Genomic DNA, 27,798 nt, shown 5'->3' on the forward strand with positions numbered 1-27,798 from the left:
AACAAACCTACAAATCTCACCACTGTATCTCCCTCAAATATCTAAACTGCCTCGAATTACTACACCTCCTACTCCTCTTTCAGCTCCAAATTATACACTTCCATTATTTATTCACCATCCTACTGTACAGCACTAGGTGCCATAATCTCCCACTTTGTCTCAGCCAGACTACTTAGGAGCTCCACCCAAGGCCTTTTATAAACCTACAAGCCCAAGTCGTAGTTACAAAAATAAAATTGCCAAAGATTCCAAAGACACCCACAAGGCATTCTGTAGCTATGTCTAGAATCTAAATAGCAATGCTCAGATCTGCTCTGAGCTACAACAGAATGGCATTAAATATACTGATCCCAAGGCTATTGCCAATATGCTGGCAGATCGAATCAGTGCAAACTTCACCCCCCTCTCACCCCCTTAAGGGCCCATCTCAATACCGAAAGATTACCAAATTCCAGTAATAACGGCCACACAGGTAAAAAAAACACTCTCCAAAGCTATGATTACAGCATCCATGGGACCAGACGACATCCCAAGCTGTGTACAACATGAACTACAAAATGAACTGGCACCTCACCTAAGTGTCATGTTTAATCATAGTCTCACCTCAGGCTTCATGCCCACTGAGTGGTACACAGCACAATTATCCCACTCTACAAGGGGGGATCAACCTTGGATCCCGGGAACTACCACCCCATCAGTCTGACGAGCCTGATCTGCAAGGCCGTGGAACGTATTATCATGGAAGTTATAAACAAAGACATTGGCAACCTTCAAACACTGGACCCCACACAGTTTGGGTTCGTGAAGGGCTGATCTTGTCTCCTGAACCTGATTGACTTCTTCAAATCAGTCTCCAGAGCCGTGGACAAGGGTAAGGTGGTCCACACAGCCTATCTGGACCTCGCCAAGGCCTTCAACACCATCCTCCACTCTGGAATCATAGATAAACTTACTAAGCTGGGCATTAATCCCTGCATCACTCGATGGTTGCCAACTGGCTTACTGACAGAACCCACACTGTAAAAGTAGCCGACACCAAATCCAGCTCCAGACAAATGACAAGTGGAGTACCTCAGGATTCAGTCCTGGGACTGCTCTTGTTTGACATCTATTTCTCTGAAGTACAGGCCAACACTAAGGGACTCTGGCTAACAAAGTTCACAAATGGCTGCAAACTGGGAGCCATTATTGAATCCCCAAATTATGTGGATATTCTACAAAAGGGCCTTACAGAAACAGATGCTTGGTGCCAGAGCCATGGGCTCAAGCTCAATGCCAAGAAATGTATAGTTATCCCCTTTGGGAAAAAAACATGTACCCATGAATTACCACATAGGTGGCAGTACACTTCTTCTTTGTCTTTCGGCTTTTCCCAGTTAGGGGTCGCTCCAGCGGAATTCCGGTCCGTTAATGATTGGCAGTAGATTTTTACGTGCCGAGTTGCCGGCCCTGATGCACAACCTTCAACGAAGGTATGCCCATTCACGCATGTCTGCACACAGAAGATGCTCTAGCTGAGAATCAAATAGGACAATGTCTTACTGTGAGGTGACAACACTACCACAGCACCACCACCGCAGTAGATAGGTGGCAGTCCACTAAACACCGAAAATGTGATAAGAGACTTAGGGACACAGGTGGACAGTGGTTTCACCTTCAATAACCACATCGCCACAACAGTCAGGAAATCCTTCTATGTGGCACACCTCATCACTAAGGGCTTTTCATCCAGAAAAAAGGAGGTCATTGTCCCACTGTACTCATCCCTCATTAGACCCATTATAGAATACAACGCCTCGTTTGGTATGTACCTCTCAAGACATCTGCAACAACTGGAAAGGCCACAGAAATACCTCACTAAAGGAATCACAGGCCTAAAGCAGATGCCCTATGCTGACCATCTAAGAAAACTACACCTATACTCTGTCGCATATCATCTACTCAGAGGCAATCTCTGTTTAACATACAAGGCCATGTGAAACCCAGAGCTGTTGGACATTCTACACTTAAAGAAATCCCAGTCTCTCAAAGACACATGCTCCAGGGATCTAAACCTTGTCATCACAATGAACAACGCATGCTGGAGGGATAGGTTCCTGACCCAGAGACTCCCCAGACTCTGGAATATATTGCCCATACATGTCAAGCAGAGCGCCTCTTTGGCCCTCTTCAAAAGGAACCTTGATGATTGGATGGGAGATAGGAAATTCACCCCGGGGATCAAATCAGTCACCCTGCCAGACAGGGGTCCAGGTAAGTAAATACTGTGGGAAGAAATAGCCAGGGAATTGTTATGGCTAGGCTTGTATAGGCCCTAGGGCCGATAGCCTAGTACCAACCTATGAACCTATAAGTCCAAAACAGGACCCATTACATACAGCTACCATCCCTCTATTGCTTGGAACAAACTTTCACAAGAAGTTAGATCACTGTCACATCCTAAAGTATTCAAAGTAGCCACTAAAGAGTACATAACAAGTCACTGGATTTGTACCTGTTCTCAGCCTCCTTCAATATACCATCACTAAATAAACCTAACTTCCTCTGTCTTACCGTCATTTCTTTTCCTCTATACCAAAACATTTGCAACTTAAACTAGTGTAATTCATCATTTTTTATCTAACACTATCTCCTTTCCTTCTGCTGCAATATTCTTCATAACATTTTTATAGATAATTGTAACTGCATATGTATGATAACTGTTCTACACATTTTATTATGAATGATTATAATGTTAACTGTGTTTGTAATGGTTATATTTTTTGTAACTATGTTTTGGAGCTTTTCTCCCCGAGGTTCTACTGAAAAAGGGCTTTTGCTCAGTCAGACAATCCCGGTTAACAAATGTAAAATAAATAGTAAATAAATAAATAATAAATAAGCCTTCAGTGTTTGCTTCAGTTTCAGAGAAATAGATGCTAAAAAGGAGCAGGCCCAATACCGAGCCTTGGCGGACTCTGCTAGTGACTGGCCTCCTGGTGGACGTGGCCTCAACTATTTTGACCTCCTGGGTCTTATCAGTGACCCAGCTGGCTATCCTTTGGGTGATAAAAGGGTTTATACCTAAATTAGTGAGCTTGCCTATAATACCTGAATGGGGTATTATATCAAAAGCTTTAACCAGGTCAAGATAAGCTGTATGCACAGTCTTGCCTTCATCCAATGCTTTGGTGACCCTCTGAAAAAAGTTCACCAGATTTAATAGGCATGAGGTATGACTTTGCTTTAACAAAGCTGAACTGTGATGGGTCCAGCATTTGCAGGTTACCTATGTCCTCATTTATCATGTCCATGATAATTCTTTCTAAGGCCTTACATATGAGGCTGGTCAGACTTATTGGCCGGTAGTTACCCAGATCAGTGGCTGGACCTCCTTTTTTCAAGAGAATGTCTGTAGCCATCTTCCATTACTTGGGCACAAAACCTGACTGTAGGCTCCAGCTGAAAATGTATTCAAGTGGACCAGAGAGATCATGTTTCATGCTATTTATTAAGCATCCTAGAATGTTATCAGGGCTCATCGATGCATTGGTTTTAGCCCTGGAAAGTGCACTGATGACCTGTTCCCTAGTAATGGTTGGAGGGATTATGGTATGCGGTATTTCCATTGGGCTATCGGGGGGGGGGGGTTTGAACTGAACTTGTCAGCCAAAAGGTTGACAATGGCCTCCGTCTGGTTCAGTGTCTGTGATACCATTTACAATAAGTTCTGCATATTGTTGTATATTTTCCCTGAAGTTACGGACATAGCTGTAGAAAGCTTTGTGGTTGTCCTTTGATTGAGAAGCTATTTTTTTCTTCAAGTTTAGCCTTTGAAGTATTAATTAGTCCTCTTAACTGCCTGTTTAAATTGGTCAGGGGGCGTTTAGTACAAAGGGCTTTGTACCTCTTATGCTTGGCCAAGATTTTTTTTCTTTTTTGTTTAACCGATTGATATCTAAAAATGTATTTTATATTTTATTTATTGATATTGCTGTTTTATTAACATCTTCCAGTTTTCAATTATGTATTCACATTCATGTTTTTTTACTGCTTTTTTTGCAATGAGCCCTGAGATTTGAGAGCTCCTGTAGGAATATAAAGATGTTTACAAGGCTGTTCTTTGTTTAGGGCTAACGGATTCAATAAGACAGGGGAGTAATACATATTGGGTAGGGGAGAATATTAGCCTAGTAGCAAAGGGAGACCATAACCCTGTCTAGTTTGTTGCCTCAAGTGCATTTATCATTTTACATTGCATTCATCTGTACTTTCTATTTCTCCCTTTCTCCACCCTGTTTCCTGACCTCTTGAATGGCTCTGTTGACTGCCTTGCATCACACATTCTTTGGGTCTTCAACTCTCTGTGAAGAGGTCCAGGGAGTAGTTAATCCATACAATCTACTGCCAATGTCTCCTTCTTCCCTTCTGTCCTTCCTGTTCAACATGACCACTGGCACTTCATGGCTCCCTAACATGGTCTTGAGCACCTGTGTTATGTCTCCTCTTTCTTCTTCTCTCTATCTAGTGAGAAGAGCTGCTTTCTGGTCACACCATTTCCCCATCCAGTGCACCTTTCTGGTGGATTTCTTCTGAGGTCTTTTCAGTAGTCTAATGTTCCTTTACTTGTGTGGTCTCCAGAACGGCACATAGTTATCAGCATGTGATCTGACTGGGGACCAATGGAGTGGAAGCATTACCTCTTTGTTTCTGGAACCTGTCTGGTGAGGATACATCTCACCATTCTGTTTGCTGCTGCCACTGCCCTCTAATTCTGTTACTGGTGGTCTGTTCTTAGTGTGATACACACCATCAGATTATTTTCCTGTTCTGTTACTGTCAGTTCCACTCTCTCAGATGACACATCATACCAAGGCTGTAACTCAAATGCAGTACTTATTTGTCTGTGCTGAACTCATCTAGCACATTTTCTCCCTCTTGATCAACCTTTTTAAATCCTTTCTGTGACTCTTCCCTCATCCTTTACTGCTACACCTGTATTCATATCATGTGCAGAGCGGTTGACCCTGTTTTCTACTTTGTGAGATATATCTGAGATTAAATACGGAAGTGTGCTGCAACCAGGACTAAGTCTTGCATTAATTCACTGACCACTTTCTTTATTCCAGACATGGGCCTTCTGATCACACCCTTCTATTTCGTACAAGTCAACCATGCAGCAATCCAGGTTCTGTTTTCATTTGCTCCATCCTTTCAAGACTTCCTGTCTCTCACCTGTATGGGACTGAGGGTAACCATTTTAAATGTTGGGACCCAATATAGTGAATTCTGTTATGCGGAGAATGAATATTCGAGAAAACAGACTTACATGTATATATATATATATATATATATATATATATATATATATATATATATATATATGGATCACCTTCAGATGCCCGAAACGCCAAACCGCCGACACACAAATCACCGACACCAAAAGACCGACAACAAAAAATACCGACAACGCAAAACACCGAATACTATTACACCAACACACTACATGTAAACAACACAGTACACTACATAACATATCCACTATCCCTAACCCAAACCCTAACCCTAAGGTCCGACACTACCGCACACTTACCCTACCAGCACCCTAACCCTAACTCACTTAACACACCCCTAAACCCACAGTCCCTCACTATCGCACACACACCCTACCTGCACCCTAACCCTAACTCACTTAACCCACCCCTAAACCCACAGTCCCTCACTATCGCACACTTACCTGTCCGCTCCCTAACACTAAATCCCTCACTCTATCGCACACTTACCGAGTCCGTCGGGTTCTCACTTTGTCGGTCATCTGCGTTGTCGGTGTTTTCGACCCATCGGATTCCGTGTCGGTGAAATGCGATGTCGGGCATCTGAAGGTGACCCATATATATATATATATATATATATATATATATATATATATATATATGTATATATATATATATATATATATATATATATATATATATATATATACTAAATCCGAAATGGCTGTTGCTCTAAATATTCCCTTTTCTTAGAGGTATGCCTATCTTGGAGTTAGGTATATATATATATATATATATATATATATATATATATATATATATATATATATATATATATATATATATATATATATATATATATATAGGTTTGGACGGTGTGGGTGGCTTGTCCCCCCCCCCCCAACATACACATCAGAGGTACTGCAAAAAGGAAATTTAAAGGAGATGAGCAATGTTTGAGATTTGCTGTTCTCCTGCAAATTTTCTATCTTCTTTTTTGTTTTGGCGTGTTGGCACTCAGCATTTTGAGTGCCGACATTTTAATAGAGAGCTGGGACTGAGTCAAAGGTCTTGTTGAAGTCACTGTAGAAAATATCTGAATGATATACCCCTTTTAAATTCAGTTGTATCCCTATCATAAAATTGAATCATTTTTTAACGACTACTTTCAGTCATGAACAATTTTGGTGGCTATCATGGAGACTGTTATCCCTCTAAAGATGCAACCAGGTTTCTTTTCAGGATTCGCTCCATGACTTTCCCCTGCCAGTGCTGTTAAGCAATGAAGTCAGTAGTTCTCTGGATTTTCCTTCACCCTTCCTTGTACAAGGTACAGCCCTCTGGTACTTCTGCTTTGGTCAGTAATCTGTTGAGTATCTCCCTCAGGTGATGTGACAGCATAACAGTGAGAAGATTTCAGGAGGCAGCCTATTGGCTCCTTGTGTTTTATCCTGTTTAAAGGCATACAGTTCCCTTTTCATTTCTTTCCTTTCTGTCATGATGTCTTTTTGCTGTTCTCCCCATGCTTGTCTGTTTCTTCCCAGCTTTGGTACCCTCCCCTTAATTTTCTTTGGAAATACTAAGCAAATTATTCATTCTACATCTGTGCTTTTTCTTAGTCTTCTGTAATCTCCTACCCATATTTACTTGATTTACTTATCCTGGTTAAGTCTGTCACTTGCTCCCTTCATTCATTCTTCTATATTCCTAAAGAATCATGTTTCCCTTCCTGATCCCTTCTGCCAAGTCCCTATTACCTTGTACCTTTACTGTCCTCAAAACATTTGTTGCCTTGCTAGCCTCATTTTATTCTCCCTCTGCCACCTCTCCACCAATCCTTTCCACCTCTTGAAGGCCCTATTCAAAAGAAACCTCGATCATTGGATGGGAAATTTCAAATTCACCTTGGTCTGGCCCCTATGTCTCTGATGGACAGAGGGTGACTGTACGTAAATTAATCCCCAACTAACATACTCTCCCACATAACCCTTGGCTACCTCTTTAATAACATATCCCATCATACAGGCATCCAAGGAAGTCTGGGACAAAACTGGATCAATTGCATGGTTGGCTTGTAAAGATCCTTAGCCTTGTCACTGTGGGCTCCCATCAATGTGGTAATTAGTGGGAACTGAGTTTTTCCCAAAGGGGATGACACATTTTTTGGCATTAAGCTTAAGGCCATGGTTTCGACACCAGTCATTGATCTCAGTGAGGCCTTTCGGTAGGATGTCTGCATCACTTGGAGAGTTAATAATGGCTCCCAGCTTGCAGTTGTCTGTGAATACAGTCAGCCAGAGTCCTTCACTGTTGGCCTGGACTTCTGAGAAGTAGATGCGAAACAGGAGAGGACCCAGGACCAATCCCTGTGGGACTCCACTCGCGACTGACTTGGAGTCTGCTACTTTCACACTGTGTGTTCTATCTGTGAGCCAATTTGCAACCCACCTAATGATATAGGGGTTGATGCCTAGTTTGGTGAGTTTGTCAATAATTCCTGAATAAGGAATGGTATCAAAGGCCTTGGCCAGATTGTGGTAGGCTGTATGAACTGCCTTACCTTCATCCACCGCTCTGGTGACTGACTCAAAGAAGTCAACCAGGTTGAGCAGGCATGATCTACCTTTCACAAAACTGAATTGTGTGAGATCTAGAGTTTGGAGATTCCCTATATCCTTGTTAATTAGGTCCATGATGATATGCGCCATAGCCTTACATATCAGACTTGTCAGGCTAATGGGGCAATAATTTCCAGGGTCTGTAGTCGCTCCTCCTTTATGAAGAGGGATGGCTGTAGCAGTGCGATATTCAGTAGGGACAAAGCCTGAGGTGAGGCTGTGAGTGAACAGAGCACACAGATGTGGTGCCAGTTCACTTTGTAGTTCATGTAGAACACAGCCAAGGATATTGTTAGGTCCCATGGAAGCTGTATTCCTGGCCATAGACAATGCAGCTTTAACCTGTGCTGCAGTAATGCTGGGTGCCTGCCATTGTTCCGGTATTGAGATTGGTCCTTTGGGGGGGGGGTAAAGTTGGCACTGAATCTGTTGGCCAGTATGTTGGCAATATCTGTTGGCTCAGTATAGGAGGTACCATTGTGCAGTACCTCAGAGTAAATCTGGGTATTGCCATGGAGATTCTTGATATAACTAAAGAAGGCTTTGTGGTCATTTTCAGTGTCTGCCACAATTCTGCCTTCATAGCTGGCTTTGAAGGTTTTGATGAGGGATCTCAACTTTTTGTTGAGGCTAATAAGGGAATTTTTCCAGTCTTGGGACTTCACCTTTTTCTGCAACAGTTTCTTCCTTCTGTTGTAGAGTTTATTAATGGCAGGGGACCACCAGACTGGCTTCCTTTTTTTGGAGGAGAGTATCTTGGTTCTGCTGGGTATGACTAGTTCCATGCATTTATGTACATGTTTGTACAGTGCATTGGTGTATAATTCGGCAGTCATGCATCTATTTTCCATTGGCATGGGTGCCGGGAAGTTAGCCACCTCTGTTTTTAGAAGTCGAAAGTTAGCTTTGGAGAAGTTTTTATGGTGGATACCTTTGCGGGGGGTGTGGGTGAGATGTAGATTTCGATGGTGATTACTTTGTGGTCGGATCTAACCAGGGAGGAATTGACTATTGGTGTAGAACAACAGTTGCACATGTTAGTAATAACCAGGTCAAGGATGTTGTTTCCTCTAGTGGGGGTAAGAATGAGCTGGTCCAGGGCATTGGAACTGATGAATTCCAGGAAGCGTTGGGCTAGTGCATTGGTGCTTGAGTAGTTTTCCCAGTTGATGGAGGGATAGTTGAAGTCTCCTGGTATGAGTGTGTTGGGTTGGACCTTGATAGATTCTAGGGTGCTTAGGAACGTGGAGTGAAAGTCTAGGGACATGGTTGATGACCTATAGCAGGCTATGACCTGGACCGCAGTCTTACTGAAGTATCTCAGATGCATTTTGCTGGGCTACTAGTCTGGAGGTGTGCATATTCTTTATGAATATGGAGACACCACCACTTTTGGAACTTCGGTCCGTGTTTCGGGGCAAAAGGTGTGGAATGAGTTATAGCCTGGTAGTGCAGGGGTGGTTTCTGCCACTTTAAACCAGGTCTCCGTTACAGTACAAATGTCAATGTTCTCCATTTTGAGGAGTGCTTTGAGTGAGTGTATCTTGAGATTTAGACTGCTAGCATTGAGCAGCATGACCCTTAGATTGCATTTATTTATAGCTGTTACAGTGGTAATTTGTTCTTTGACATACCGCCTAAAAAAGGCACTATAGGAGTGGCAAGAGCCTTAGCCAGTACCCGGAAACCCAGGGGTGACAGATGCAGGCCATCTTTGGCAAAGAATCGAGGTCTGTCAGTCATGTCATCCCAAGCAGACAGATACTGGATCCCCTTAGAATGACACCAGAAACTTAGACAATTGTTGAAGTCAATCATTTTTTGTTTGTACTGCGGTATCATTCTGGGTGACAGTAAGATATTGCTCAGGGCTAGTGTCATACCTGCCTGGGGCACATAATCTGAGAGCTCCACTAAATCTCTTTTAATGTAGTCCAGGGATGTGCTTCTCAGGTCATTCACACCCACATGGACAATGACAGAGTCATACTTGTACTTGTTCTGGAGTGACCTGAGTGTGTGTGTTGTGTGTCTGATTCTGGCACCTGATAGACAGCTGACTGTTACCTTCTCCTTATTCAACCTAGTGAGTGGGACATCTGTGTGCCTCACTATTGAGTCACCTATGATTAGTGTATTGGGCAAGGTGTTTAGCCTTAGGAGCTTAAGTTGAGGGGCACACTGTGCAGGTGAGATATATGTCCTGTGGTTTATGCTGTGTTGTGATGTTAGACTGCGTTTCTGTCTTGGAAGTCTCTGATGTTTGGGTAGATTTCTATTGAGTGTCTCCATGAAGGTGGGTGTGTGGTTTGTGTTTTTATGTGAGAGCTGTGATGGTGGGTGTTCTGGAGGGCTATGTGTTCCGTGTGGTGTGGTGCAGGTGTTGACCTTCTCCACTTGACCAGCTAGACCAGTCTTGGCTGGAGAGTGCATAGCTTCCAATTTGGTGATATAAATGCATCTTCACAAGTCTGAGTGTTGTGAGGTAAGAGGAGAGGGTTGTCCGTGTACATGAGGCAGTTGCTACACTGCCTCAGAATGTCCAGGTCCACCATGTAAATAGGAGAAAGCACAGGGAACTGCTCTTTAATCATGCCAGGAGGTGTGGTCTTAAGTACTAAGTACTGGTGCTATTTCCATGAAGAATGACTAGTGCTAATTGCTGTTAGGTGTGCTATAATAATTGCTACAAAAATCTGTTGAAGTGCAAAGCAATTAGACTATTTGAAGTGTGAGAGAGAAAGAACTAGTGAAATCTAAGGGAAAAACTGAAGAGCAGACTTTCTGACACCAGTAACAGTTTACCTCAACTCGGCACTGCTGAGCTGAGCTTAAACAAGTGCAAACCCATGCAAGCATGGGCTTTTAAACCAGAAAGTTGAAAGGGATGGAAGAACTGCCGAAATGTTCAATAAACTACAATTTCTGGGCCAGAAACCATTCCTCTTGTGGTAGATAGGCTACCTAGTGCTTACCACTTCCACTGATAAGCTAGAAGGCTTCCCTCCAACACAGAAATGCCTTGGAGGGGGGGCTCAGAAGCTTCCAAACAGTCCTGGATACAGCAAATCTGTATCTGGACTAGACTAGTTACAGGAAAGGTGGTGAACAAGCTTAGAACTTTTTTTTTATACAGAAAGGCAGCTAAAAGAGTAGTAAAACAATTCAAATGCAGTGCAAGTTAGCACACTTGAGAGTGTAGCAATATAAAAGCAAATACAGTTTAAATAAATGCAATTAAATTAAAAAATGACTAAAAACGTGCAGAAAACAGTAACTTAGGAAAAAATCAAAATAGAGACACTTAGAGTATCAGAAAACAATGCCAGCAAATATAGAAATAATTCAGTCAACCAAAAATTAAGACAGTGCAGAACTCCGAACAGTTAAAAAGTGCCAAAAAATATACTTATCAGCTCTGTATTTTCAGATTGTTTGAGAAGCACACTTAGTCAGAACACAAGGATATTCTAGCAATGGTAGATTCTAGCAAAGTGTTTTTTTATATAAAGTGGAAAGGGAGAAAGGAGGAACAGAATATAATTCAAGGTTAAGAAACTAAGTGGGTTGGCCTTCTCAAATGTTCTGTCTGTATTAGGTAGAATGAACTAATGACACTAGACTGGGAGAAGTGTCCCAGATCAAATTTACAGTAGGGACAGGCAACTGCAAAGCCACCAAGTATAACAACAAGATACCAGCTAGGAGGCAGGGTAGGGAACTGTACTACAGCTACTAGCTACTCACAAACAGTAAATACAACTTGCAGTATGAAAAAGCAGTTTACAGTTAAGTAATTCAGTAAAAATGCAATTACAATAATGAAACACTATCTAGCAATGAAAAATACAGTTAAAACAGTATAAAACAGTACACAAATGCAGTGAAACAGTAAAAAAAACTTTGTAACAGTGCAAAATGTAGTAGATTAGCTGTATAGCACATTTATAAGCATTAAGAATTGAAATTCAATGAAATTAATGTAAGAAATAACTTATTCTGCTCTTTGAGTCTTAGGGAATGTCTGCTTTGTCCCAGTGATGAATCACCACTCCACAGCCTGGTAAAACCTGTGTTAAGTTTATGCACCATGCTTTTACACAGTTTTATAAGAAGTTAGGATTTTATGTTTTGTTATTAAAAATTGCTCTGTATTTTATAAATCAGTTTAATTTGATTGTTGATTACTTTCAGTAATCACGCTATTAGTAGAGCAGATATTTGCTACAGCTACATAAACAGGCATTAACCTTTTCTGCAGATAGGGCATATGCATTATTATTTACTCCTACAAACTTCCTTCAAAGAATTTGCTTGAATTTGGTTTATGTATGTTTAATTTTAAATTGGTTTGGGCCTAGAAGAATGTTACATTTATATCACTAACATCATATATTTGGATGTTTGTATTAATGTTTATGCTTCATACAGTGTAAGCACGATCATTTCTAAAATCAAAATTATTTCTGTGGTTTTGCTAACATAAAAAAGCAATTAACTATGATACAGTTTGATTTCATTTGTAACAAAAGGCCAACAAATGAGCTGTTGTAACTTTATTTCAGGACTACACTGAAGACTATGTCCAGACAGGCCCAGGACAGCTTCATGCATACTCAACCAGGATGTTTACTGTTGATGGAGTCAGTGTTCCTTATTCTTGGAACCATACCATCACATATGATGACATGCGAGGAAAAATGCCATTTCTAGTCGAGACTCTCCATGCATCTTCCATCGAGGTGGAGTATAACCCACTAGAAGAAACTTTGGATTTTGCAATTCATGTTACTATTGCCAAAGGTATCATTTATTATTTTACAACAACTAAGAAAGTAGAGTGAAAAATGAGCAGAGAAAAAGATAATTTTTTGCATGGCATGTTTGTATTTATAAGACACTACTACTTGATAAGGAAAGGAAGATAAAATAAAAGTCTCATTATGGGTATTGTAATAATTCATTCTCAGATGTAATATAAGAAATGCAATGCCTGCATGAGTGCATGCATATTGCAATTTGCATATTGATTTTAAAACTGTGAATGTTCTGTAGTACTATCTCGCCTTCATTCTTACTGATGGGAATCAGAGCTGATCCTCGGCTCTGACTCGGCCTATTTATAAGCTCGAAGTCTTCTAGTTGGCCCGTGGCTAGGTAGGTATCCCATGGTGCACCAGTACAATTCCCAGATCTTGTTTGCCGCAACTACGAGTTTGGATGTGCTTCTTCTTGGTTGTGGCTAAGTTTTACACATTTTGTTCAAAACTTTTGAATAATCTTTTATTTTACATTTTGATAGTGTTATATAGCATTGTATAGCTATAGTTAGTGTAGTGTTGCAGTCAGAATAGTTAGTGTTGGTTAGCGTGCCTTTTGTGTGCATTTCTTTAAGTACAGTTGGCCGTTGGCCTTATAGTACTTGGTGTCCAGTGTGCCAGTTTTCACTTGGTTTATATATAAAGATAGACGTCTATATTACTGTTTTCATACCTTTGATATTAGCAGTTGTAGGCGCCTTTTGGGCTTAGTTTAGGTTGTGTGTGCTGGTTTAAATACTTATAAGTAATAACTTTTTTGTGGAGCTGTCTGCTTGCTGTTATTAGTGTTGCTGACAGAAAGAGGTTCTGTTGACCTTGTTCTTTGTGTTTTTTCCACAAATTAGACTGTATTCCTGTCTGTTGTGGAAAAGTCTAAATCGTCTTAAAATTACTAAGCCTGAAAAAATTACTGTCTCATCAGCCCCACTGAGTTCGGAGCTGATCGAGAGTTTTAATACTGTGATTACTGGGTCGGCACCAAGTAGTTCGGAGCCGACCGTTGAGAGTATTTAACTGGGCCAGTCTATGGACCCTTTACCAGTCTCCCCTACATTAAAGTCACCCATACTGCAGAGATCCCGTTCTCCTACTCTGTCCTCCAGGTCTTCCAGGAGTTTATCGGAAGAAGATGTGGAGAGATTAGTGCTGAGTCTTCTGAAGTCATCTGCCTTACCTAAATTGTTGTTGGCTTTGACCCAGTCGGTTCCGGGGCCACTTGAGTCCGTCCCCTCTTCGGTGATTCCTCCTCTGAGCCATTATGGTCTTTAGGAGCTGGAGTGTTTGGTACCGCTGGTGGAACCCTCGGTTCCAGCTCCCCCTGAGGTTGTTTCAGAGCTGAGTTCCACTCCGACACTCTCGGTGCCATCCGCGGTATCTAGGAGCTGAAGCTCCCCAGTCGGCCCTGACAGGGACGCTTGGAACCGAACCTCTTCTGTTCCCAGCCTTCCTCTCAGTGCATCGGCTAGGATGAGCTCGGACCCTACGTCTATCTCGGAGCCAATGGCTCTGGAACCGAATGCATTCTCCATCTCCTCGGAGCCGAGGAGGTCTTCGGAGCCAGAGAGGTCAGCATTCAAGATGATGAGGAGTGTGCTGTCCCGATCTTCAGCTCCTACCAGGGGTACCAACACTCTCCGCCCTAGGGCACCTACTTCTGTCTCAGCTGCTACTCTCTCTGGACAGCAGAGGCCTGCAGCCTCAGGAGCCACCTTCTGGTGGCCCCCACTCTTCCGAGACCTCCCCGGTATATCCTTCCAAGGAGCCCCCACAGAAGAGAACATGCAAGAGGAAACATGTAGACTCCCAGGATGAGTCACTTACATCGGACACTGACCTCGAGGAGTCAGAAGGGTCCCCCAAGTCGTCCTCTGATGATGTCTCCTTCTTTTTTTCCTGGAAATCCTTAGGCAGAGGTGCGGCTGGCCCACTGTCAGCCCTTCTGATGAGGAGTCGGTGTACCTGAAGGCTTTCGGTCTCACCCTTCGGTGAACTGATGGAGCTAGTTAGTCGATGGTGTGGGATACTCCTGATGCCATGGAGCCAGTCCCCAGGAGACCAAATAAGTTTCTTTCTGCACCCAGGGAAAAGGAATTTTTGTCTAAATGTGTTCCCGTAGATGCCATGTTGGTGGCGACAGCCACTAAAAAAGAGCTAGCAGAAACTTCTTCTTCTGTTCATCTGCCAAATAAGGAGTCTCGAACGATGGACAGATACGGGAAGCATATCATTTCGTCAGCAGCATTTACTCTTAGATCGCTGAACTACCTTACACACTTCATGAGGCTTCAGAGAGATCTCCTTAAGGAGTTAGGAGATTCTCTACAAGGTACATGTACTGAGGGAGCCCCTGACAAGGTGCCTGCTCAGTTCCCCACCTTGAACTCTCTTGTCAACTCGTCCATGAGGCTTATCTCATATGCAGCCGATGGAGTAGAGCAGTGGGTTCAGGAATTTCCCTAAGATGTCATTCCTGGTTGCGTTTGTGTAATTTTGCGGAACCATTCAAGTCTACCTTTACCAATGCCCCCTTCGATGGTTCTTCATTGTGTGGACCCAAGGTAAAGCATACACTCATCTGGTGCGAGCAAGAAGGAAAAACACTCTCTGCCGTGGGAGTACATTTTACTGTCCTCTCTAGACCATACCCTAAGTGTCAGAGAGGTGGTAAAATGTGGTTCAAGAAGTCCCAGAGGTTTTTCCAAGATGCACAGGGTGACTCCTCCTTCAGAGGCAGAGGAGGAGGAGGAAATGATAGACATTGCCCTAGAGGCAGGGGCGGACTGCAAAACCAGGGAGGCCGCGATTTGTTTCGGGGACAGCCTTACCAGCGCTCCTGATGTGGGGCCCGACTTTGCTCCTTTAGAGCCTGTCGGAGGTCGCATTTCTTTGTATCCAGAAGCCTGGCTAAGTATCACTCAAGATAAATGGGTACAAAGAATTATTACCAGAGGTTATGTCATACCCTTTTCTCTGCCACCCTACATTCCCAAGAGGATACTGGATGTTCCACCCAATCACAGGGATCAGGCAACTATGGAGGTCAACAAGGTGCTGGCAAAAAAAGTCATCCAAACTGTCCCAGCAGACCAAATAGGATCTGGAACTTACTCCAGATTCTTTTTAGTGCCAGAATGTACAGGGGACTGGAGGCCCATCTTGGACCTCAGCAGATTGAATGAATCAGTAAAGAAGGACAAGTTCTGAATGGTGACACTGCAGTCTATTCTCCCGTTACTAGGGAAAGACACTTGGATGTGCTCAATAGACCTCCAAGATGCTTACTACCACATAAAAATGGACAGGGCATAGAGGAGTTATCTATGCTTCCGGCTGGGAACCAGTCATTACCAGTTTTGTGCTCTGCCCTTTGGTCTCACCACAGCCCCCAGGGTGTTCACCAAGTGTATGGCAGTAGTGACAGCTCACCTGAGACGTTGAAGATTCCAGGTGTTTCCGTATCTGGATGACTGGCTCCTAACTGCCCCCACCAGGCATCTAATTCTTCAGACCAGGGACGCTACCATTTAACTTTTTGTCCAGTTGGGAATTTCTATCAATTGGGAAAAATCTGCCTTATTGCCCTCGCAATTTGTGAATTTTATAGGTGCAGAGATAGACACAGTAGATATGTTGGAAAGTCTGCCAGTAAAAAGGGCACATAATCTTTTTCTTCAAATTCAACTTCTTCTCCCCCATGAAAAGTCAAGGCCAAGACTATTTTGAAGCTTCTAGGGACAATGGCTTCCACCATACTACTAGTGCCGCTAGCCAGACTACACATGAGAGTTCTTCAGTGGCTGCTGTTGTCCCAGTGGGCCTTTCAACACCTACCATTATCTCATCACCTACTGCTGACAGACTCCTGCAAGAAGGACCTCATTTGGTGGATTCAACCCACCCAGTTAACCACGGGCACTTCATTTTTCCCTCGCCAACCCGTTGCCACTGTGACCACGGATGCCTCACAGATAGGGTGGGGGGCATTATCTAGGCAGGACTGTCCAAGGTACATGGCAAGATCACAAGGCTCACCTGCATATCAATGTTCTAGAGATGAGGGCAGTGCTCCTGGCATTGCAAGTACTTCACAACCTTCTACCTCTTGGGACGATTGCGATACAATCAGACAGTATGTCGGTAGTATGGTATATCAACAAACAAGGTGGAACCAGATCATACCCACTTTGTTGAGAGGCCATTCAGGTTTGGAAATGGGTGATATCTTCCCAGCATTTTCTGGTGGCAATGCACACTCCAGGGACAACCAACATGATAGCCGACAAGCTTAGCTGGGCAATCTTGATGCCTCATGAGTGGTCTCTGAAACAGGAAATAGCAGAGCAGATGGGGACAGCCTTGCTGCGATGTCTTTGCCAGTCTGATCAATGCCAAATAATGCAGCTTTTTCTCCCTCATCCCTCCTCCGGGGGAGTCACCAAGAGACACACTTGTTCACGATTGGCCCCTGGGTTTATACTTTTCCTCCCTTTCCTCTTATACACCAAGGTTATTCAGAAAGTGAAACAGCTGGGAAGCAAATTGATCCTCATTGCTCCTTACTGGCCTCGTCAGGTTTGGTTCCCCTTCCTCGGGCCTCTTCTCCTAGACGATCCTTGGATTCTGGACCCAGTGCCAGATCTCTTGACGCACATGTCAGGTTCGCTTCATCCCACACTGAACCCCCTCAATTTGACAGCTTGGCTGCTCCAGTTCCATCCCTAATCAGGCTTCATGACCATGTCCTAACGTCCTGTCATACACCCTCTACTAGGAGACTATATTCTAGTAAATGGAGGCGATTCCGTATCTGGGCTGAGAAAAAGAATGTTGACCCTTATACCGCCTCCATTCCGGTGGTTTTGGAATTCCTGTCTGAGCTTTTCCACCAGGGATCTGCGGCTGCCACTATTAAGGTTCAATTGGCAGCAATTTCTAATTTTCATCTAGGCATACAAGATTCTAATTTGATGTCACATAGGCTGTGCAAAACCTTCCTCAAAGGTGCCACTTTGTTAAGACCCCATTTTCAAGAACCTATTGCTTCATGGGATTTGAATTTTGTGCTATCCAAATTGACGTCTCCTACCTTTGAGCCTTCTTATTCATCGCCTTTGAAATTTCTGTCTTGGAAGACTTTGTTTCTGGTGGCTATCACATCTGCCAGTAGGGTGTCGGAGTTACAAGCACTATCTGTAAAACCCCCTTATCTGATTTTTCACAAAGACAGAGTATCTCTTCGTACTAATCCATCCTTTGTACCCAAGGTCTGTTCCAATTGCACTTTGAACCAGTCTATAGAACTTTCGGTGTTCTTCCCAAATCATTCCAGCGCAGCAGAATACAGGTTTCATCAGTTGGATGTTCATAGACAATTACGTTTTTATTTACACCGGACTAAGGATTGCAGGAAGTCAGATCAATTATTTGTTTCCTTCTCCGAATCCAGGTCAGGTTTACCAGTTTCCAAAGTAACCTTCTCAAATTGGATATCTAGCTGTATAGCTTACATTTACACCTCTGAGGGTAGGCCTTTACCTTTCAGAATCAAGGCTCATTCACACACACACACACACACACCCACACACACACACACACACACACACACACACACACACACACACACGCATATATGATTGATACAATTACTGTCAGTGCACAAATAGAAACGAAACTAACAATGGTTATGTGCAGGTAGCACCAGTCTTCAGATAAAATTTCGCCATGTGTAGGTTCGTATTTAAGTGTTGGCTAGCTGCCCTTGTGGGACAGTTTAAGCCTAGCCAGTTTCCCCAAAGGTGAGAATCAAGCCCTGTGCCTTGTGTCTGTGAGGCAAACAGTTTAATCATTATCCCAACCGACAGCCCAAACAATTTATCCTTACGGATAGATGAATACCAGGCTAACCGCCCTGAAGAGCTATTTTAAGCTTACCCAATAACCCACAGTAAGAATCAAGCCCTGCAGCTTGTGTCTGTAAGGTGATGACCTTAACCATTATACCAAACCCACCCCAACATATTTTACTTGTGTTTTACAGGAATAGGTATAGCTATGCACCAGTCAGTGAAATAGATTTTCAGTCAAATGATCACTCAGCTAAATGGGATTTCAATCATTTCGGCACACTGAATTGCCTATCAATTAAAAGGACATCCAACCAAATAGCAGGAATTCATATGTGTATATATGGGTCCACTTCTTAATTTCAAAAGTCCACAATCCCGACATTCAATATATCTAACTCAGAACCTCGAGATTGTGGAATTTCGAAATTAAAAAAAGAAGAAGATGATGTCAAAAAAACATGTTTTTGCAGGGGAGCTTGCCCCCCTGCCCCCCCCACAGCCCCTGCAACTTAAACTAACTCAGAGATTACGCTATAGTGAAGAGAATGCTAATGGAGATCGCTATACAGTGCAGAACGGGAACATTACCATTCTGTTCACTGTAGTGCGATCCCGGAGTTAGTATATTTAAGTTGCAGAGGGTGTGGGGGGCAGGGGGGCTTGCCCCACTGCAAAAACATGTCTTTATTTTTTTTTTTTTAATTTCGAGATTCCACAATTTCGAGGTTCTGAGTTCGATATGTTGAACTTCGGGACTGTGGACTTTCGAAATTAGGAAGTGGATCCGTTTATATAAATATATATATATATATATATATATATATATATATATATATATATATATATGTGTGTGTGTGTGTGTGTGTGTGTGTGTGTGTGTGTGTAAACATATGTATGTGTATGTATTTCAGATATGTAAGCACGTAATTGAGGAGGAAATCAATCCTGCTAATTTCATATACCAAAGCATTTTTCAGTAGACCAAGATTGCTGTTTTTATTCCTTTATGAGACCTGCATAATGGAGTATCATTTGTTAGTCTCTGCTATATAACAATTAGTCCCAGAGGAACAAGGCCTGTGCATGATATGTGCAGGTAAAGTGTTACACATGCCCTTATACTCTAGCTAGATGAAGATCTTTACAGTCTTCCAAATGCTGAAAAATTGATCAGTCACACTGTTGCACCATGTATTATATGCTGTTAACCTCAGGAAAATTCAGATTTTCTGTGTGTGCTGATTTATAACCATAATATAACATATCTGTTTATATATTAAAGGTGATCGCAGTAACCAGTGTCCTAAAGGATTTTATCTGGATTCATTGGGCCCATACTGTACAGGTAAGGACATTTAAAAACAGAAGTGTATTATGTGTATAGTAGTTGAAAAGTCAGTTATTATTTCCTAACAATATGCATCTTTAATGGCTCATTCCACTATAGAACCTCTTATAGAACTTGCTGCATATTTGTAGTTGTACCAGAGATGTTTCAACACAGAAACAGTAAGATGTTACAGATTCAGTTAGTTAAACGTTATGCTGCAAAGAATTGCAGGACGAGATGGGGGAGTATCCACCTTTCCATATACTGCAGCAATATCACAAGTCATGGAATGAGCTAATGTTTCAGATGTTTATCAATAGAAAAAAATTAAAAGCTCAAGTAAATCAAAGTATGCCATGAGAAAATGACAGATCTGTAAAACAGAGTTTATTGGAATAACATAATAGAAAATCTCTGATGCTTCAGCTGTTTCATGTTTAAAGTGAAATAAAATACAGTGAACTATTTGTTTGTCATATTATGAGATTTAGCTTTCTACACAAAGGAAGGGATGGTAGCTATCTGTTAACTACCCCCAAGTAACCAAGTAAAGGCCTGTGATGGCAGTGTCATCACATTTTCTTTAAGGATTCTGTGTAGGGTGAGGTGGAAGGTGAAGATGGGAGCTGCAGGATCTTTTTCTTTTGACCTCTGTGCACAAGACCATCAGTGCTGTTGGTGCGTCTCCTTGATCTTGGATAATTGGAGTCACCACCTGTCTTAAGAGGAGATTAATGCATTCAAGTGCAATGTCACAGTTATTGGCAGAGGGATTTTCTGTTTTGTTTTATGCCCTTCATGTTCCTTGCCCTCTTACTTGATGTGTAATGTTATAAGGCCTTTAAGGCTAAGAACTTCTGTTGGTCCTTGCTGCAGTAAGCCAGTACAACCACTGGACTTATGAAGAAAATAAAGTTAGGCTCTGATGATAGCCCTTCTTAATAATCTTGCTGCCAAGTATGCCAAAATTCTTACAGGAAAATGAAGGTCTGACTTCTCAGAGGATAACCCTTTCCCATCCTCACACATTCTGTTAAGGGGTGGGATAGGTACTTAAGTTACTATAGCCATGTGGTAGAGTAAGATGGAAGTTGCATGAACATGCAGTACATCAGAAGTGACTGTTTGCCTCCTCACCAAGTAGGAAAGTCAGTGACTTGAAGAAAAAACTATACTAATTAAACTAAATGTGACATTGCCATAACAAAAAGGTATGCTGAATGAGACATAATTGAAGGACACTGATGCTATCGTATGGAACATAACTAATTATAGCCACTTACAGAAAACAGTTTAAAAACATATTGTGAAAGACTGACCCTCATAAGAGGGTCTATACTGGAAAAAGTACTTCATTGTCCTGTATTTAACTTTTGCATCTTCTCTGTGTAGGCAAGGATGGTTCCATGTGCAGGCATGTTGAGAACACAAAAGTATAAAAGAAAGGAGGTGATGTTACCTGTTTATTAGCCCAGCTTTGTGAAGAAGAAAGATGAAGACCTGATTATGTCACAGACAGTATGAGTCTGAATAGGAGTTTAAACGCTGAAAGACTTGGGAAGAGGAGAATTGGGATATATGGCTTATTGTGACTTGCTCGTCCTGCGGGAGAGAGAGAGAGAATGTGGGTTTTCTGATCAGCAAGGTGCTCCAGTATAAGTGGAATCTTGCATGACACCAGTGGCCTACTGCAAAGTGGATAAGGGCTTGGCAGTTCCAGGTTGATGTTTATAACCTTAATGGGCATGTGTGTGTGTGTGTGTGTGTGTGTGTGTGTGTGTGTGTGTGTGTGTGTGTGTGTGTGTGTGTGTGTGTGTGTGAGATTACTCACATTTTAGGGTAAGGCATAGAACACCCCTAATGGGACAAGAAATGCCCACTAGGGAGGAGGTGTTAAGGCCATAACTAATAACACCATTATCAGGATGTTGATGTCACAAAGTGCCCTTGCTTGAAAGATGGCCCCACCAGACCAGTCTTGCCCCTGTGCCACGTGTATATAGGTTCATAGGTTGGTACTAGACTATCAGCCCTAGGGCCTATACAAGCCTAGCCATAACAATTCCCTGGCTTATTCTTCCCACACTATTTATTTCCCTGGACCCCTGTCTAGCAGGGCGACTGACGTGATCCCCAGGGTGAATTTCCTTTCTCCCATCCAATCGTCAAGGTTCCTTTTGAAGAGGGCCAAAGAGGCACTCTGCTTGACATGTATGGGCAATCTATTCCAGAGTCTGGGGAGTCTCTGGGTCAGAAACCTATCCCTCCAGCATGTTTTGTTTATTGTGATGACAAGGTTTAGATCCCTGGAGCGTGTGGCTCTGAGGGATTGGGATTTCTTTAAGTGTAGCATGTCCAACAGCTCTGGGTTTGACATGGCCTTGTATGTTAAGCAGAGATCGCCTCTGAGTAGACGATATGCAACAGAGAATAGCTGGAGTTTTTTAAGGCGGTCAGCGTAGGGCATCTGCTTTAGGTCTGTGATTCTTTTAGTGAGGTATTTCTGCGGCCTTTCCAGTTGTTGCAGATGTCTTGAGAGGTATATACCAAACGGGGCGTTGTATTCTATAATGGGTCTAATGAGGGATGAGTACAGCGGGACAATTACTTCCTTTTTTCTGGATGAAAAGCCCTTAGTGATGAGTACTCAGTATGAGGGAATGAATGGGCTCAAGTCCAGTTTTGAAGGCTTGATGGTTAGCATATATGTGGAGAACCACCACCTAGAAAAAATATATATAACCTATTTATTCCATCTGGAAGCCCAGCTAGATCTGTATGGATGAATACCTGTGGCTTTGCCACTTATGTGAAAAATATAAGCTAACTGTCCAACTGGAACTGTTATCCACACAATGTAATTATTGTATACATGTTGGATAAGTTACGTAATTTAAATGTAGGGTCAAATAAGTTACTAAAGTGACAGAACATTTCTGTTTTTTTTTTTAACTGGATAAGACCCCCTAGGCTCAAATGTAGCTTTCTGAGGTAACCTGGGATTACTGGTCTGGTTAAGCAGTTTAAGTGCCACTGTGTTCATTGAAGTTCTCATCAAGTATGTTTTTTAATACTGGCAGAAGAGGAGGGAGATAAAATAGTACATGTAGACACTAGTCACCAAAGCAAAAGAGAAGGATAGAAGTCACAGATTTGTATTTTTGTAGGTTTAGTTGCCAAGCTTGCAACCTACTGATATTGTCTGCTTCCCACATATGCATTAAGATTATTTTTAAGACAGTCAATGACTGACTAAAATAAATGTAAAGAGAAGCTTGCTTTATCATTTTGAAAGGTGTATAATGTGTCTGTCATATTTTTTTATTTATTTATGTATTTTTTTATTGGTATTTGCTTTTAGTGTTTGGTTACTCAGTCTGGTATTAGCTCCCTCAATGGTATATTCTGGAGGTAGATTTCAAGTGGAACTGGATCAGATATTGCTTTGAATGACCAAGCAGAGGACATCTATAAGTGGCCTGTGAGAAACAGAATGACATTTCCTGAGGCGTTTCTGAATGCTTACATTTTCCAACCATGCAAGTTTTTTTCCCTTTTTCTTCATACTTTTAGCTCTGCAATTATGAGGATCACAATTATAGTTCTTGGAATTTCAACAGGCAGCTGAATAAAGTAATCAATCAGTCCACTTCTGAAGGGAAGAATCCTGCAAATGTATAAAAAAGACTGCCTGTGGTTGACCCACTGTATCTAAATAGGATCTCCTTTTGCCTAAGCACTGTGAGATCTTACACCACCATGGTGGATTCAAGAATGGTGAAAAGTATATGCTTTTAAGAAATAACTAAATCATTCTTTTTTAAGACCAGTTTCACAGTTTGAACAGGCACATTTATGTAACTATTTATAAACTAATTCAAGGGGGCTCCAATTGCTGTTTTCAGAGAATGTTGCTCTTATTGCTGTTACATCAGTGCTTGACAAAAGGTGTTTATAAACAAAATTGTTGCTGTAAATGGAAGGGTACCAAAAAGTATTGGAAGGTAATTGTAATGCACTGCAGTTGTCTTCTTTAGTGACTGTGAATATGACTTGAAGCATTCTGCATTTCCAGGGTCACAAAAATGAGAACAGGGATGATGATTGACAACTGTAGAATACATTGAACTGGATGAAAAAGAATATTAACAGGATTTTCATATGTTTAAATTCATAGATAGATTCATAGGTAAGTACCAGGCTAACTACCCTTGTGGGCCATTTTCTACCTAGCCAATTTCCCTTTTAAAGGTGAGAATCAAATGCTGTACCTTGTGACTGTGAGGTAAACACCTTAACCATGATACCAACCTCCAAAGATGGATGCCCACTAACTAACAGCTTAATTTCAGCTCTCCCAGTGTGAAAAATATAACTGAGAAATAAGAGCCAGTGATATTGTCAGCTTTAGTAAAATTTAGTTACTGGCTAGTAAGTTAACTACCTAGATGCCAGCAAAGGCAATATTTATAGAGAACCTAAAAACCTGGCTAGGAAGAATCCTTATGCTATTCAGCAAAAAAACAGTGCAAGCTTCAGCTTTAGCACAAGAGCTGGCATCTGGTAATTTAGAGGAAACAATAGATCAAATGTACTCAGAGGTGATTAAAGAAAAATAAAACACTGAAGGAGTATATCAACTCAAATAACAAAAGAGTGGAAAAATAGAAGAAGCTTTAACTAGCTATTCAGAAGAACTGATAAAACTGCAAAAATCAGAGGTTGAAATGAGGAAAAGATTGGTTGACTATGAGACTTCTTTCAATAAGAGCTGTTCAAAAAATGGTAGAGTTAGAAGACACAGCATGCAGAGAAAACCTGAAATATTCTGCTGTACCAGATAAACTGGAAGGAATAGACTGTATTAATTTTATGAAAGCACAAATAAGCAACTGGCTGGGTATTCAACAGCAGGATTTGTTAATTGAAAGGACACTTTGAGTGCTAGCCCCAAAACCTGGCCATGAGAAAGCAGCTAAGACCTGTATAAGTAAAGATGCAGTCATACCAGCAGAAATATTTGATCCTGATAAAACTGTGGAAGAAGGAAAAAAGTATTAAAAATTGGAGACAGCAGAGTGTTTGTGGAAAATGATTATTCACCTTACACCAGGTAGAAGAGAAGTAAATGTATCCCAGCAATCAGGGAATGTTGAGAGGCATGTGTGAAATTCAAGCTGCTGTATCCAGCTGTCTTCAGAATATTTTTTCCTGAAGGATCAAATAAATATTTTGTTGCAGAACAGGCTAAGGAGGTAAAAAAGTTTGTCCCACAAAAAGTGAACCAGCAAACAGAAGGGTACTCTACTTCTCATCTGATAATAAAGCTGATAGAAAGACTTTTTCAGTGAAACCTTTTCCATTTTTTCAAAATGCTTAAGAGACAGAAAAAGCAAAGGAGTTGAATAGAAGAATCATGAGTATTTGAACTGGACTTGAACCAGAGTCTGATGTTGGGAGATGGAGATAAGCAGTAATAAGACCAGCAACAATGACATTAGTGAATAAATTGGAGACTATAAAGCATCAATCATATTTGTAAAATATGGCTTTGTAAAGAAAAGTAGCTGAGAAAAAAATGGAGTTTTGTTGATTTTGTTTACCTTGTGGGTAGACTGTAAGCATATACCCCACTTTGTGTCATTAATGTTTCAAAGGGCACTAAAAGAAAAAAAATCTAACTGCAAGTAAAAAAAATGTTCTTATTAGTATTAGTATAAAACATTTCATGATACAAACTACACATTATGTCTAGTTTTGTGCTGTGTATTGTCCGGGCTGTTTTAAGTGTGGGGAAGAGTCTTTTTGGTTACTGCTGTATATGTTAAAGATATTAAAGTAAACAAGTACTTTTTTGTTTTAAGAAATATAGGCTTTACAGTATAATGAGAAGAAAGGCTGGGCAAGTTTAATATTAATATGCTGTGATTTTGGGCTGCCAGTGTGAGGGGTGGAGTATAAAAATGGACTGCATATAGTAGATGCAGAATTAAGATATTTTGTTTTATCTTTACAAGGGTGAATGTCTGGATTCATGCCCTTGGCTTAAACTATAAATGAATGATCTGATGTTGTCAATCTTCATTCATTCTTGACTCATGGAGTTTGGTTCCAACCTCTCAGAACTGACTCGGCCATTATACATAGCTTGCGCCAGCCAAAAGCTCTCAAACTAATGTTCTATCCACAATACCCCTATTTCCATTACCTCAGATCTCATTTGCTGCACTGAAAATTGGACGCGTCAGCCGATACTCTCAGTTAAGTGCTTTTATTTACTGTTTTTTCATTATTCAATTGGCAGTAAGTGCTTGTTTAGTTTTCTCTTGATTCCCATCGCTATTATTCTGAGTGTGGTTTTGACTGCGGTTACTATTTCTATCCACTCCCTTTTACCTAACTTTTTTTTTTTTTACCAGCATTGGTAACTTACCTTCCCTTTCTCTCTCTCTCTCCCTTTACCATAAGTAATCCTTAAATATCATTGTTGGTACGTTCTTCTTTCCTTTTTACCCTTTCAGGTATTCTTGTTATACCATTGCTGGTAATTTTCAAAAAAAAAGAACCCTTTTCTCTCCTTTTTTCCACATTCTCCTCTTTTGGGTGTGTCTCTGAGTGTGACTGGATATGGCAGAGAAACAAAAAGGAGCATCCGGCTTTAAACAGTGAGAGGATTGTGGCAGAAAGATGCCCAATTCAGATGGGCATCTTTCCTGCATTTACTGTCTGGGTGCCCCCCACCTTGAAATTGTTGGTAAAATTTGTCAGGGTTTCAGTTGCCATAAGTTAGCAGAAAGACAAAACAAGCTTATTTTAAAAGGTTTGTTTGTTAAAGTGTCCATTTGATGAAGCCTTCTCTAAGGCCAAGACTTCAAAATCTTCTAAGCCAGAATCAAAAAAGAGAAGTCATTCCATGCTGTCCTTACCTTTGGCACAGAAAAGAAAGCCTCATAAATTGCATGTTCCATCTCCTCTACGAAACCAAGAGTTAAAGCTCCAAAACTTACTGAATCAAAGACTTCAGCTGTGACAGTGGCTCAGTCCCCTTGGTTACGACAGTCATTGCACCCATACAAGCAACTTCAGCACCGACCATCTTGGCGCCAATGACCTCTTCGGCACCGACAATAGTTTCTGCTCCAGCATCTCTCATTTCTTATTCGGTCCAGGCTTCCCTTCTGCGCAACCAATGGCATCAAAAGCCGAATCAGTTACGGTTTCCAGGACTAGATATTCCCCTTCAGTAACCCCCTTCTTGGGACAGCTCCCCAGCCCCTTTCTTGATAGACCTGAGTCCCTTTGGGAATGTCGATCTGTTCCTCCAGGAGTCTCTTGGAAGTGGACGTAGTTAGATTGGTGGACCAGCTTCCCATACCTACACAGTCCTCTCTCCCTTCCAGAGCCGCGGCTTATTCGCCTAGGACTCCACAAATGTATTCTCCTTTGACCTATTTCCAAGGTTTGGAGCCCTTCACCCCAACCCTCCCATTACCAGCTACCTTGGTGCCAATGGTGGACCTTACCTTGGCACCAGGGTCATCTCTGTTGTCTTCAGATCCTTTGGATCCATTGTACACTTGGGACCATGGTTCAGCTGTCGGTTCCGGGGCCATTTCTATGGTTCCTGTTGTTTTTATGATGCCATCTTTGGCTCTCAGAGCCATGGCAGTTTCAAACCCTTCCCTGGCTCCCATTCTGGTGGGCGCTTCTTCGGAGCGGGGTGTGACCCTGGGTCCAAGGTTGTCTTTCTCAGTTCCGGGCTCCTATCCTTCTTCAGGTGGACCTCACTTCCAGATCAGGGAGAGAGCTTTAGCCTCAGCAGGCTCCCAGCTGGCTCCTTCCTCATTGGAGTGTCATATCTATGTATCCCCTGGTTCGCAGTTGTCACAATCTACTACATCAGGACAGCAGGCACAAGAGCTGCAAAACATC

At 41.8% G+C, this 27,798-nt stretch overlaps 1 protein-coding gene across 1 annotated transcript in view; it reads left to right on the plus strand.

Moving 5' to 3' along the window:
• HMCN1 (hemicentin 1) overlaps nt 1-27,798 on the plus strand; it is a 5,606,893-nt gene that overhangs the window by 5,371,299 nt on the left and 207,796 nt on the right. Inside the window, exons 97-98 of the mRNA XM_044085314.1 lie at nt 12,436-12,673; nt 19,819-19,881. Of these exons, the coding sequence (XP_043941249.1) occupies nt 12,436-12,673; nt 19,819-19,881 (301 nt within the window). The remainder of the gene's footprint in view (nt 1-12,435; nt 12,674-19,818; nt 19,882-27,798) is intronic.

The sequence above is a fragment of the Protopterus annectens genome, chromosome 10.part0, assembly GCF_019279795.1.
Source record: "Protopterus annectens isolate FY-2018-M chromosome 10.part0, PAN1.0, whole genome shotgun sequence".
Lineage (NCBI taxonomy): Eukaryota > Metazoa > Chordata > Ceratodontiformes > Protopteridae > Protopterus > Protopterus annectens.